The sequence below is a fragment of the Choloepus didactylus genome, chromosome 2 (genome assembly GCF_015220235.1).
Source record: "Choloepus didactylus isolate mChoDid1 chromosome 2, mChoDid1.pri, whole genome shotgun sequence".
In the NCBI taxonomy this organism is placed as follows: Eukaryota; Metazoa; Chordata; class Mammalia; order Pilosa; family Megalonychidae; genus Choloepus; species Choloepus didactylus.
Window position 1 is genome coordinate 151,278,316 of NC_051308.1, and position 14,854 is coordinate 151,293,169.

General features: G+C 32.6%; 2 protein-coding genes across 2 annotated transcripts in view; one reads left to right on the forward strand and one right to left on the reverse strand.

Annotated features, from left to right (window-relative positions):
- The window catches only part of HFM1 (helicase for meiosis 1), a 146,538-nt gene that overhangs the window by 58,177 nt on the left and 73,507 nt on the right, over positions 1 to 14,854 (forward strand). Inside the window, exons 15-21 of the mRNA XM_037826661.1 lie at positions 970 to 1,013; positions 1,120 to 1,221; positions 1,619 to 1,764; positions 2,616 to 2,710; positions 3,332 to 3,465; positions 6,898 to 6,945; positions 7,922 to 8,002. Of these exons, the coding sequence (XP_037682589.1) occupies positions 970 to 1,013; positions 1,120 to 1,221; positions 1,619 to 1,764; positions 2,616 to 2,710; positions 3,332 to 3,465; positions 6,898 to 6,945; positions 7,922 to 8,002 (650 nt within the window). The remainder of the gene's footprint in view (positions 1 to 969; positions 1,014 to 1,119; positions 1,222 to 1,618; positions 1,765 to 2,615; positions 2,711 to 3,331; positions 3,466 to 6,897; positions 6,946 to 7,921; positions 8,003 to 14,854) is intronic.
- LOC119527049 (proteasome subunit alpha type-1) lies at positions 13,100 to 14,196 on the reverse strand. Its single transcript, XM_037826662.1, has one exon. It carries the CDS (start codon positions 14,185 to 14,187, stop codon positions 13,396 to 13,398), a length of 792 nt encoding a protein of 263 aa, XP_037682590.1. The 5' UTR covers positions 14,188 to 14,196; the 3' UTR covers positions 13,100 to 13,395.

The window sequence follows — 14,854 nt, forward strand, 5'->3', positions numbered from 1 at the left end:
TCTCCAATTCTTCCTGGCATTTCAGACTTAACATGTCAAAAATAGAACCACGATTCTTGCCTTAAAACCAGCTTGTCCTCCAGTGTTCCCCATCTCAGTTAATTATACATCATCTCTGTACTTGCTCATGGCAAAACCTAAGAGATAACATTGACATCTCTTCCACCTTGAATATATGAGGATCAACTATCTCATGATATTACTCTGATAATTAAATAAGGTAGCACTTGTAAGACTCCTAACAGTGTGCAGCACAGTGTTTGTGCTTAATAGTAACATGCCCTTTCTCTTGTCTTTTCTTTATTCCATTGCTAATCCTTAGAAAAAATCATGAATGTTTTTTAAACAAGTTATAGAAAGAATGTTATAAAAAGAATATCATCATATCTGCAACAAGGAAATGGAAGACCACAAATTTTGGGATTTTTAGACATACTGAAGAACCAAGCCTACTAACTTCCAAATTCTTTGAAAGAACCCAGAATTTGTTTTCAAGTTGACAACAAACTCTCTTAACTTCTTTGCTTTTAATTTAACCTAATTATCTTTAAGTGCCTTATTGCAGAATGCAATAAACAACTGTTTTTAATTTCCACCTTTTTTGTTTATTATTAGTGATAAAATAGAGTTTTAAAAATTATTATTTCTTACAAATATTTTTTGGGCAAATTATGAGGTAGACTCTTATTCTGACCCATGAACATAATCAGCATGTGTAATTTTTTTCCTTGGAAAAATGAGTTTTCCAAATTCTTGATTTAAAAGTGACCTTCAGTGTTACAGATTAAAAATTAGGAATTCCTTTGTAACAAAGTAAGAAATTCTCTAATTTGTAAAGGTAGTTTCCATATAATAATATTGTGAAAAAATTTTGATGTCTATAAGCTTCAGAATACTCAGGTAATAAATTATTTCAGAGTTTTCTGAGTTATCAGAATAATTCAGTAATTCTATGATTTTTTTTAATAGGTTACGGATATGTGCAAATTCCATAAGAGATTCAAAACTGAGAGGTAGGTTTAGAGATAACTTTTGAATAGCATTTACAAATAGAGATAAAAGGAATCAATTCCTGGTGAAATATTAACAATAAATAACAGTTGACTATTTCTATTATAGATATCTTAATATATGGTGTGGCCTATCATCATGCTGGTATGGAGCTGTCAGATAGAAAAGAAGTTGAAAGAGCTTTTATGGTTGGAGATATACCAGTTCTTTGTAAGTAAAACATATTCTTATGGATATTATAAATATTTTGGAAAATTATTTTTAAGAGGAAAAAACCTCTAGTATTATCTTACTTCTGCTTTTCTTTCAAGAATCTAAAATTACATAATTACCCATTCATGGACATACGACAGTAAACTCTTTAGCAATGTTTAGTTCTTTATCATATTACCAAATATAGTGCACTTTGAAAAGTAAGAATTTAATAGTTTTTGGTTTCAAGATATATTATTTTAGATTGTACTGTTCTTTTTTCTTCCTTCTTTTCTAAATTTCCTGTATATGAGTTTTTAAAATAACTTTTATACAAATGTATTTTATAAGAAAATGTCTTTCTGAAACAATAAAGTTATACGGTTTGACACTGATATTCCTTAATCTGATGCAGTTACTACCAGTACATTAGCTATGGGAGTAAATTTGCCAGCTCACCTAGTAATTATAAAATCTACAATGCATTATGCTGGAGGAATGTTCGAAGAGTACAGTGAAACAGATATTCTACAGATGATTGGTAGAGCTGGACGACCTCAAGTAAGTGACATTAACCTTTCTTTTTGTAATTTATTCTAAAGGTGTGTTAAAAACAAGGCACCCTTTGTGTGTGTTCTTTGGTGAACAAAAGATGAACATTTCATGCTCAGATCATATTTAAAAATAAATGTGACTGAGAGAATCTACTTTAATGGAGGAATAAAAGTAAAAACAAGTTTCACCCACGAGGATATATTCCCCCTACTCCCTCTAAACTCCCATCGGTTGATGAAGGGATGGGTTTATGAATGGGTACAGTGTTAAAGGTTTTTTATTTCTTTTGAATTTTTTTGTTTCTCTTTTGTTTTGTTTGTTTGCTTGTTTATTTATTTATTTTTCTGAAAGAGGATTCCATTAGCATTTTGGATGAGGCAATTTTTCAACGTGTAGAATTGTCATGTGCATTGCAGAACATGTGGCATCACTGGGTCCTGGCACCAAATGCCAGTAGTGGTCTCCAGGCATTGTGACAATAAAGTATCAGCCCATATATGTTTCAAAATATACTCTATTTTGAAAAATACTTACTAGAGGATAAACTATACAAAATCTTACAAGTTTTATCCAGTTTCCTAAGTTTGTTTTGGTTTTACCACTGCCAAATTATGTTACATTGAAACCAAAGTGGTATTTGCAGTTAACTTTTGGAAGGTTTTTAATTAAATTTTCAGATAACATTTCAAATTCAGAAACATTTTTGACCTGTTGTTTAAGACAAGGGGACTGTTTAATATAAAATGAAAGTCTTGAGTTACTGGAGAAGACTCGTACCAACACTTGGTTTCTTTACTGAATTTCTCTATGTATATGTGTGTGTGTGTGTGTGTGTGGTGTTTTTTTATTTTTTTCAGTTTGACACTACAGCTACTGCAGTTATTATGACTCGGTTAAGTACGAAAGAGAAGTACATTCAGATGTTAGCTTGTAGTGACACTGTAGAAAGCAGGTAATACAGAAAATCCTCTGAAAAGAAAATAATGTAAATATAGCCTATTAATTCTCTTTTTAGTATATTAAGAGGAAATTTGGTTTGGGGGTTTCCTAAAGCCATTTTCTTGGAGCTTTTCAACAGTTCCACCTAGAATGTTTGTATTCTTTTAGGATATTAAATAGTTTAAAATAAGAGAGTAGTTTCATTCAGTGGTGTTTCTTACTGCACAGTAACATGGATCCTTGTTATAAAAGGCCAAATTGGTAATAAGAGGTGGAATATCATTTTCACAACTCTTCACATCTTTAAAATTTGGTTGGTAATACAGAGATAAGCAATCAGGAACCTTTTATTAAAGTGTTTGATTATAATATTCTTGAAGGAAATAACATATATTCACCTCCACCCCCTTTTTTTTGGCGGTAATCTGTCCTCTAGAGCCATGAAATAGAGAGGAATTTCAAACCTTTTTAAAAGTTGAACTGACTTTTTAAAGTATTCTCTTATATTGTTGGAAATGTTATATTTTATGAATTACTAAAGTAGCAATGAATATCTTATAAATTATTAAAGTTGAAGAGTTATGGCATTTAAATGCATATTACTAATGCAAATGTTTGTTTGTTTTTTCATTAGTTTGCACAGACATCTTATCGAACATTTAAATGCAGAGATAGTATTGCATACCATCACAGATGTGAATGTTGCTTTGGAATGGATACGATCAACCTTGCTTTATATCAGAGCTTTGAAAAATCCATCTCATTATGGTTTGTTACTTTGAGTTGGAAAAGTAGTAATTTTTTAAAGCCATCTGGGCTTATATTTACACTGACTGGTTACAGAAAAGATTTAAAAAGTTTGATTATGCTTTTTATAATTGTTTGTTATTACAAACAATGAAGCAAAAAATAACTGCGTTTTTCACATATGTATGTCTACCTATATGAGGTTAGAAATCAGCACCATTAAAAATAAAATATATATAGACCTTTTAGAAAAAATTCAACACCAATGTAAGTAATAAAATGCCTAAAATTAATTTAAAATAGTTTAAAAATTTTAAAAAGGCTTGAATTTTGCCGGTGCTTTGTGTTCAAAAGCTTTATTATTCTGAATCTGTGACTGTTCATTTTTAATTTACAAGAAATCAAAGCATATTACCTCTGTTGCTGCTGGAATTTTCATCCTGTTTCTAAAGCCAACACACATCTAGTTATGCTGCTTCTAAAAGGTTCTTTCATATGGTACAGGTTATAACATAAAAATACTTGGGATTGCTGAATCTCAAATTAAAACCTGATTCATTGCAATACCATTCTAATGCACATAGTTTCAAAATTTCAGATCTCTAAGAATGAACTAAATCTTTACTAAAAGAATATCTATATAAATATAAAAAAAATTTGTATTTTACCTAAGTAATATATTCACTTGGTTGAAAAATCATAAAGTATAAAAGTATATATGGGTAAAAGTCTTCCATCCCTTTCCCCAATCTATACAGTTGCTGAGTTCCTGTCCTTCCCCCTCCCCTTCTCTAGTTCTATAATCATTGGTATACCTTTTTTTTTAATACTCTCCCATCTTTTGTTTCATATATAAGCAAATAAGAAAATGGAAATTTATTTTTCCATTTTTTAAACACAAATGGTAGCATATACTGTATTTGTTTTCTATTGCTATATAATAAATAATTATCTCACACAGTTTCTGAGGATCAGTAATCAATCTTACCTAGGTAGTTCTGGGTCATGGTGTCTCTTGTGGATGCAGCCAAAATGTCGTCTAGGGCCGCAGTCATCTGAAGGTTTTTCTGGGGCTGGAGGATTACACTCAAGAAGGCTTACTCACAGAGCTGTTAGATATAGGCTTCAGTTCCTCACTGGCTGTTGGCAGGAGGCTTCAGTTTTTCACCACATGGAACTGTCTTCATAACATTGTAGCTGACTTCTCCCAGCATGAGTGATCCAAGAAGACTGTGACTAAGTTGGAAACTGTAGTATCTTTTTATGACGTTGTCTCCAAAGTCATACACAGTCCCTTCCGCAATATTCTGTTTGTCAGAAGAAAGTCACTAAGTCCTGGTCACACTCAAGGGTAGAGGAATTAGGCTCATCTCTTGAGGGGAAGAGTACCAAAGAATTTGTGGCCATATTTTAAAAACCATTACTGTTTTGCTGTTTTGTACCTTCCTTTTTTTCCTTAGTGTATCTTGCAAGCTTTTTATAAACAGCTGAATTATATTCCGTTTTACCTTTGTTCCGTAATTTATTTAAGCAGTCCTCAGATGATGGACTTTTATGCTTTTTGTAATTGTTTGCTTTTACAAACAATGCAGCAAAAAAAGTGTGTTTTTCTTGTGTGAGTCTACCTATATGATAAACCTCTAGAAATGAAATTGTTGGGTCAAAAGATACACGCATTTGTAAATTGATATGTAGTGCCCTATTGCTACCTTAGTGGTTTCTGTAGCCCCCAGCAATGCTTGAGAATGCTGTATTCTTTCCATTTCTTCAGCTTCACCTTCAGTATCTATGTACATTGTATTTTTGTCAGTTTTATGTGTGAAGAATGATATCTGTTTGTGTTTTGATTTGCATTTCTTCCTTCTCATGGTTACTTTATATTTTTTGTGATTACCTTTTTTTTTTTGTATTGAGGTATCACAAACCTTAGGTATGAATTGCACAAACTTCGGATATGGAACTGAATGAAGTTTTACATATTTGTATATACACATGTGTTCACACGTACACATGCACACACATACAACCACAGCCCAGATCTAGATGTAGAACATTTCCCAGAAGTTTCCCTCAGTACCTCTTGACTGTCAGTATCCACCCTAGAGGAAATTCTATTCTGACTTCTGTCACCATAGATTAGTTCAGTCTATTCTTGAACTTCATATAAATGGAATTATACTTTTTGGAAGTACTCTTTTGTGTGGCTTATTTTGTTCAACATATGTCTATGTGATCATCCATATTATTGGGTATATCAGTAGTAGTTTGTTGATATTGTGCAATATCCAGTTGTCTGAATACACCATAATTGAATTATCAATTCTTTTGGTTGATGAACATGGGCCATTTTCAGTTTTTGACTGTAATGAATAAAGCTACTATGGACATTCTCGTACATGTCTTTTGGTGGACATGTACATTCATTTCTCTTGGGTATATATTTAGGATTAAAATTGCTGCATCACAGGATAGGTCTATGACCTATGTTTACCTTTAGTAGATACTCCAAAATACAGTAGCTTTCTAAAGCAGGTGAACCAATTTATACTCTCAACAGCAGTGTATGAGAGTTAATTGCTCCTTTCCAACAGTTGGTTTTGTCAGTCTCTTTAATTTCAGTCATTCTTGTGTGTCTATAGTGGTTTCTTATTGTGATTTTATTTTACATTTCCCTGATGAGTACTGACACTAAGGATCTTTTCATATGTTTATTGGCCATTTGGATATCCTGCTTTGTGAAGTGCTCATTCTGCACTTTTATCCTTTTAAAAGTTAAGTTATTTGCCTTTTTATTATTAATATATAGGAGTCCTTCATATATCAGGATAAGAATTCTTTGTTAAATATATTTATTAAAACCTCTTCTCCCATTCTGTGGCTTGCCTATTCATTTTCTTAAGGAATCTTTTGATGACTAGAAGTTCTTAATTCTAAATAATTCTGTTATGAGCAGTGTTTTATATATATATGTTTTTTGGTACACATATACATATTATTGTGGGTATGTGCCTAGGGGTGAAAATATTGTTTTATAGGGTATGTGTAGATTCAGCCTTAGTAAATAACGCAGTTTTCCAAAATGGTTGCATTACCAGACACTTTTTCATAGGAACATCCATTTTATAATGAAAGTCCATTAGAAAATATTAATCAGTTGACAGAAATTTGGTATGTGTGAGGCATTAGGAATTTTTTCTATGCTAATCTTGTTAAAATGTAACATTCCTGGTCGCTCTTACATAATAAAATATGCAAAAAAAATAGGGAAATGATAATGAAAGAATTTCGTAACAGTGGTTATTTTCTGTTTTTAACCTTGTTTGAATTCATTAAGTTATTTGTTTTTCCTATGTGAGATTTAATTAGACTACTCCACTAGGGTATGGACTGAGCCTATAAAGATGAATTAAATCCATTCTATTTTGTTTTTATAAATTTTCATGATTTATACAGGGTTTGCATCCGAATTGAACAAAGATGGAATTGAAGCAAAATTACAAGGTAGTTGCATTACCTTCTAAAACAAAATTGTGTTCTGTAAATTTTAGTGAAAATAGTTATTGTGAGTGTAAAATTATTCTTTTGTGAATTATTTTCTAAAAATTAACTTATTGTTTGCAGAAAATATAAATGAACTACTCCTTTCTCACACATAAATAAAACTTGGAACATGTACTTTTTTCTGAATTGATTTATTAATTCATATCAGAATGTTTCCTTTTTTATAATAACGTTAGCTTAGTTTATTTGTTTTTTATTTTTAAAATGACCCTCGTGTTGAAAATGTTGCCTATAGATACTCAACTCTTCTTATTCTGGTTTAATTTTAATTGAAAGTATAAGACTGTCATGATTATGGGCTTCATATCCTAAACTGTGCCAATATTATATTTTTATCAAATCTTGCTTTATTTTTCAGTTGATCATTCAGTAGTTCATTATCTGTCTTTTAAAATATCGAAAGATTTTCAAGGATTTATTAGGATTGCTACCTCTTTGGGTAAAAGAAAAAATGTTAGATCCACTAAAATATTTAGTCAACTTTTATTCTTTTCTTGGATATATGTGTATTGCAACTAAAAAGGCAGAGAGAAGGATGAAGCAGGAAAATTGTCATGTTTAAAGCTTCTCACTTAAAGTATAAATATACTGTTGAAATATGGTGATAAATAGTTGTTTATATTCATATTGCTGATGTTGAATTTTACAGCATTTATCACACTCCAATTTGTAAATGTTATTTTGTCATTTATTGAGTGATTTTTATTATTTGTATTATTGTTACTATTAGAAAATCTCTTTAGCGTATTCGTTGGCTCTTATTTAAATGAGTTTTTTCTTACTGCTTATGTAGGGACTACAGTTCTTCCCAGAAAAATACATGGAAACCCAATTTTAGCATGTTTTAATAATTAATTCTATTTTTCTCTGCTTCCTTATTTTACTAAAATAAAAATGTGTTTTCTTAATTTAACAGAATTATGTTTAAAGAATCTGAATGATTTGTCATCTGTGGACTTGATAAAGATGGACGAAGACGTTAATTTCAAACCAACTGGTAATTTTTCCATCATTGTTAGTAAATTTTACAGTTGTTTACTTAAGACTAATTAAAAACTTGTTCTGCTAAAATTTAGTGGTGGCAAAACTAAGCTTTTATCTCAGTTCTCAACTGGATATCATCATTATTAGCTGTAAACTATGATAAATTTATGTAAAATTTCTATTTCTAAAATCAGAAAGTTTCTTTTGACAGGCACAGAATTTGTCCTCACAAATTCTGATGAATTTTTAGGAGATAATTGAAATGTTCAAATCTTTGAATTGCTTCAGATCTGTAGTAATTCTTCTATATGTCCTTTTGCCAGTTCTTAATTATTCAAACATTGATTAGCTGGATGTTTACTTAGGTTCCTTTTCTTTCTCTTTCTCTCTGTCTCTCTTTTATAGTTCCATTTTGGTGTATAGTAGAAGAGGAAAAGAAAGAATGTTTTGTGGTTTTTAGCACTCATGATTAGAAGTTTCCAGGGGGAAAACATTAATTTCATTATTCCAAATTAATTCTTTAAAGTAAAGGTATTTTACCATATGAAAGCTGGGAAGAATAGAAAACTAAAAAACAAAAACAAAAACAAAACCAAAGTCAAAATCTGACTGTTATTTTTGGCATGTATCCCTCCTTTTTTAAAAATACATTTTTTACATGCTGGCAATCATACCATAGAGACATGTATGATTTTTATATCATGTTTTTATTTGTATTTAATATAAGTTTAAATTTTAAAAACAATTTACTGCCCTTACTCCCAGCCCTGGATTTGTAACCTTTTTTCTCTTTTCTCCTCTGACTGTTATTCTGATAAGCCTAGTTTTGTTTGTGAGGATTATCTTCTGTGTATTCTAGGGTGCTTCACTAGTTGGGGCATTAGAATCACTAATCTAATTTCTTCATTTAAGATACTTTTACTCTCATCAAGAATTTTATTCCTTCCTGTAGAACTTCTTGCATCCACAGATGCCATTCCTTCTGCCTTCAAACATAAATAATAAGTTGTCTGTGCAACTTTTATTCTTTCTTCATCATCAGTGAATACTACATGATTAATTTTCTTTTCTTAACACTCTGCTATTTTGGTTCTCCTGTTTCTCTAATTAATCTCTCTTTGCTCACCTCTTTTGCCTACTATGACCTTAAAATTTCAGAACTTGGGTCTTTATTCCCACTCTATGCTCATTTCTTGAAAAACATAATTTACTTCCCTAGCTTCAGCTTTAATCATGCAAATGAACTCAAAATTATAGTTTTGATCTTGGTCTCTCACCTTCCTTGCAAAATTGGATCCCCAATTTTCTATTAAAAATCTGTACTTGAAGGCATATGAGAGTTAATTTGACCTGAAATATTGTGAAGTGGAGTGAATATAGAATTTGGGATAAAAATACTTGGATTTTTGGCCCATTTCCGCAGTTTGCTAGCTGTTACCTTATGCTCCCTGAGCCTTAGTTTATTCATTGTCAAAACGGGAAAAATGTTACATAGCCTACTGTTCGGGCCCAGACCTGGCTTGTGTAGAGCCTGGGAGGGTGTGACTGCTAGACTGAAAAACGTACTAGGCACAGAAGTGGGCATGGGTTTATTGGGACTTACAAATAGGAGAAGTACCCTGGTGGTGGCCGTCCAGACATTAGTGCTCCACGAAGGGAACAGAAATGAATGAGGCAATATATGATTTCAGAAGACATTCCATATAGTATGAGGAGACTGGGTCTCTGGTGTAACAATTAAAGGGGCCTAAGACCTGATGTTTTACTAATTTACTGTTTAAGTCTAAGATACAATCAATGCTATTTTTTACATCCGTAGTTATATTCTTCTTCCTCTGGGGAAGTTGTTTGCTTTCTTGACCTTTGTCCTTGGCTAAAGCAGGTTTGTTATAGGCTTTTAGGAGGGGGCCTGGGCATCAGGCCACCATACCTATACCTATGTTATTCAAATATGATTGAAAATATACATACATTCAACTGTAAACATGACTTATTGCTCTCTTTTGTGCAAGACTTGGAAAATTTTTCTCTACTTGCCTATTCTTCTCAATAACACAACCATTTTGCTAAGCCAAGATTACCATAAAATATTTGGCATCTTTGGTTTTTGTTTGTTCCTCAGTCATTGCATATCCAGGCAGTTATCAAGCATCAAAAAGACAATCCTGTCTTAGAGCTGAAAATACTCATTAAAGGGCAGTTGGATTGACAACTTGCTGTCAGAATCAACTGAGGGGCTCTTGTGTTAAAAATGCAATTAATGTACTCTTATCTCAGGCCTACAAACCTCTGTTCAAGCTAGGAATTTGTATTTTAAATCTGTTTCCCAAATTCTTCTTTTGCACATTAAAATCGAGAACAACTACCTTAGGATTGATGTTTCAACAAATATTATAGGGAAAATCATTTTAGATCTTTATGCCAGGTACCAACTTGTGTTCTAAGGGGTGAAAATGTTCCATAGTGAAATGATTTAGGGTAAACTTCAGTCTGTTTTCTCTAGGAGATTTATGGAGTTCAATATCATATTAAAGGTGCCAAGAAGAAGGCAATAAAAAGAGCCTAAATTGGTTAACCCAGGGTTTTTACCCTCTTATTTGTCCACAGAAACCTTTTCTCATGGGACATCATTAATATTGTGAAGAACGCTGTTATAGAACGCAGATTGGAAAACATTGTTATATACCAAAATGAATAGTAAAGAGATTTATTAAATATTTTTAAATGAAGGTATTAAAAATGGAAGAAAATAAAGATTGCTATGTAATCTCTGGCTGGGAAAAGGCTTTTTCAGCAACTAGGAAATTCCTACAGCATTTATTTTTATTTTTTAATTTACATACAATAAAATTCCCTTTTGTGTGTGTGTGTGTGTGTACATACTGCTAAATGATCTATGGATCAAAGAAGAAATTTCCAGGAAAATTAGAAAATATTTTGAACTGATACTTGTAATGTATGTTTTCTCTCATTTTTCATAATTAGTCTTTTTAGAGTTTTGTTTTTATTAGTCTTTTCAAAGAATCAGGTTTTGCCTTTGTTCCTCCTTTCCATGGTATATTTGTTTCTATTTCATTAATTTCTGTTCTAACCTTCCTTCTGCTTTCTTCGGCTGTATTTTGCTGTTTGTTTCCTAACTTCTTGAGATAGATACTTAGCTCATTTATCATCAGCCTTTCTTCTCTTCTAACAATATAATCTACCACAACATGTATTTTGATAACATGAATCAGTTAATATACAATTAGTAAAAATGAGGCTCATCTCTATGTAATGTAAATTTTGCACTGACACACCATTTTTCCCAGCACCTCATGTAATAGCAACTGAACATAAAACACACTAATACAGCTGAACACTGCTAGATTCTCAAAGGAATACTGTACTGTACATGATGTCCTTTCACCTGATGTTCCTCCTCTGGGCCCAGTATGGCCATGTACTCTATCATAAAAGTTTGTATTATGCATTCCTTCCCAATCTTTAGACATTTTGTTCCTTGCATTTATAACTCAGCAGTCTCAAATCATCTTATACCCCAACACCACCAGACTACTTAAAAAAAGTCAAGTGTTATATATGTATGTGTGACTTTTTAGGAATTTAACATGTCATTTTAACTGTCCTAGTATTTTCACTAGGATTATCATTGAGTTAGTGTTCTTGTTATAAGGTTGTATGGATTATGGATTCGTTTGCTTCAACACTATTTTCCCCATAAGCTCTTTTGTTTTTAGTATACAGTTTTACAGAATGCAAGGTTACAGGAATGCATTTACTGGAAACACCTGTAAAGCTAAGAACTTTTTGTTAATCTTTGATGTGAAGGTTTTTCATTATCTAAAAGTTTGTCATATTTTCTAATTTCCATTCAGATTTCTTCTTTGACCCACAGATTATTTAGATCTGTAGTTCTTAATTTCTATACATATGATTTTCTAGTTTTCTTTTTCTACTAGACTTTTTAAAAATTGTTCTTGAGTTTTGGTACAGTTCTTTTGTAATCAGACAACATTTTCTTTGTGCTTCTAATTTTTTAAAATTTGTTGAAGTTTGCTTTATAGCCCAAAATGTTTGCAAATATTTTGTGTATGCCTATCTCTTCAGGTTTAAGCCCCCTCCCAGATAAATATGTTGTTAGTTTTTCGACGCTTCATAGAAGGTAATTCTTGTATTTCATTTAGCTACTTAATTGCCTTCAGCAGTAGGGTTGGCTCATGATTATTTAACCTGCCATTAATGTAGACGGAAGTTCCAATATATAGTATTTATAATTCTTTTTTATGACATCTTATTCCTTCGTATTGCTAATATTTTCTTTTATATCTTTGAGTACTTTTTTTAAAATTTAAATTCTTAGTCTGTATGTTCCAATAATTCTGCTTCATTTGGTTTATGCTTTTTTATTGGTGATCATAATCTTCAGTTATCTAGTTATTTTCTTCTGTGAGCTTACGTTCTTGTCGAGTTTTTTTTAACTATTCTGCTTAATAGTGTGTATTGGGAGAAGGGCTCAAAAGGTCAAGTCCTAATATATTGAATTTAGGTAGGATTTACCTTCTCAAAAATGGGCAGGGGTCGCAAGAGACTGGGAAAGTCATCAAACTTGGATGTAGAACTTACCTCTATGGAGGAGGGGGAAGGAAAGGAAGAATGGGAGGGAGAGAGGGAAGAAGGGAAGCAAGGAGGCCAGCAAAGCTGATGGAGAGTTCTTGAGCCAAAGTTGCCCATTAAAGGAGTATCTTGTCTCATAGACCTGCCTTAGTATCCCTGTCATGCTCAGCCATTGCTTGGTAGCATCCCATGGGAAGTGTGAATGTGATGTGACTTCAGAGCTGGGACCATCAGTCAGTGAAACGTCCCACAGTAGCAAATCTGAGAGGTGCATTCTCATGGCCTCCATACCCACCCCCTCCCCCCCAACTATTTTATTTACTCTTATTAGAGCAGTTGTAGATCTATAGAAAAATCATGCAGATAGTACAGAGTAACTATATACACTCTCCACAGTTTCCTTATTAACATTTTGAACTAATGTAGTACCTTTGTTACAATTGATGACACAATGTTATTTTTTTTTTTTTTTTTTTTTTTTTTTTTTTTTTTCCAAGTGAAACAATTTTATTTCACAGTTGAATTTAAAACCACAAAGACACTAGTTCTTCATATAAAAACAGTAGTGCAGATACCCTATACTTTCTAGAAAATTATTATATAGCCCCTCTCAAAGAAAAAAAGCACCCCATTATATGGTTTCAGTTAGGTTACTTGGAAAAAACTCCCTTCCTAAAACAAACCATTCCACCACTCAGCATCTTTTGGTTCAAAGTATAGATTATTGTCATTCTGGTACATGTTCCTGCATTGTTACATATTTGATAATACACACATAGTCTGGTTTATCAATTAATGTTCCATTGGTTCATCAGCCTTTTCTGCAGGTTCTTCAGAAGGTTGAGCAGGCTGTGTCTTTCTCTGTGGTCTTTCCTCAAGACCTTCCAGGAATGGAGACACATCATCATCATCATAGATCGTAAACTCTAAGTCTTGACCAACAATTCCAATGGAAACATTCTTTGTAGTTAGGTCCTGCTCTGCAGGAAGTGTCTCTCTTAAGGCACGCAGACCATGTTTAACCAGTTCATTCAAATTACACTCCATAAACTCAGACATATGTCTTTCCAAGTAAGTACGTGCTGACTGAGAACGGGCTCCAATGGACATAGCTCTGCAGTCAAAATAGTTTGCAGATGGACAGGTTTGGAAAATATGAGGGCCCATATCATCATAACCAGCAATGAGCAGTCCCACACCATATGGTCTTCGGCCATATCGTTGGGTTGGTATCTGGGTCTTGCTTCCAATTAGCGATACAAGACGAGACACAGGAAGAGGTCTGTCAAATACAAATCTGGAATCCAAACACTCCTGGCGCATGAAATTACATAACAGTCTAGCATCAGCAGTAAGCCCCGCAATTGAGATTCCAATATGGTTGTCAACATGGAGAATTTTTTTTTGATGGGCTGCAAGCTCTGATTGTGCCCTCTTCAGTGCAACCAACACTGCATGGGTTTTCGATTTCAGCCCAACTGTGGCTGAACCTTGCTTGACAGCTTCCATTGCATATTCAATTTGATGAATTCTGCCCTGAGGGCTCCAAACAGTGACATCATTGTCATACTGGTTGCGAAACATGGTTCCGGCGCAGGACTCGACACAATGTTATTATAATTATACTATTAACTATAGTTCATAGCTTACATTAGGATTTATTCTTTTGTGTTGTGCAGTTCTACAGTTCTGTGAGTTTTTTTTTTTTACGTTTTTTATTCTGACAACATATATAGAACCTAAAATTTCCCATTTGATCTACTTTCAGTTTTACAACATTTAATATTAGACATTGTGCTGCTAAGTACTATATGTGTGTGTGTGTGTGTGTATATGTATTATTGCATTTAACCTTCACAAAAAGCCTATGAGGTAGGTATGTTTATTATCCCCATATTACACTAAGAAACTGGTAAAGTAACTTGCATATGATCGCCTACATAACAAGTGGAAGAGCAAGGAATCAAAGTAGGTCAGTTTGACCTGAACTCACGATCGCTTTCAAGCCATATGTTTATCAAGCCATATCTTTCATCGAAGTATTCTAAAGATAGTATTTTTTTAACTTTACTTTTTTTAATGCAATTTTTATTGAGATATACTCTCACACCATATAATCCATCCAAAGTATGCAATCAATGGCACACAGTATTCATTGCCACAATCAATTTTAGAGCAATTTTATTACTCCAAAACAAAGAAAAAAATATATTTAAGAATTTAAAAAAATTGAAAAGAACATGCAACCATC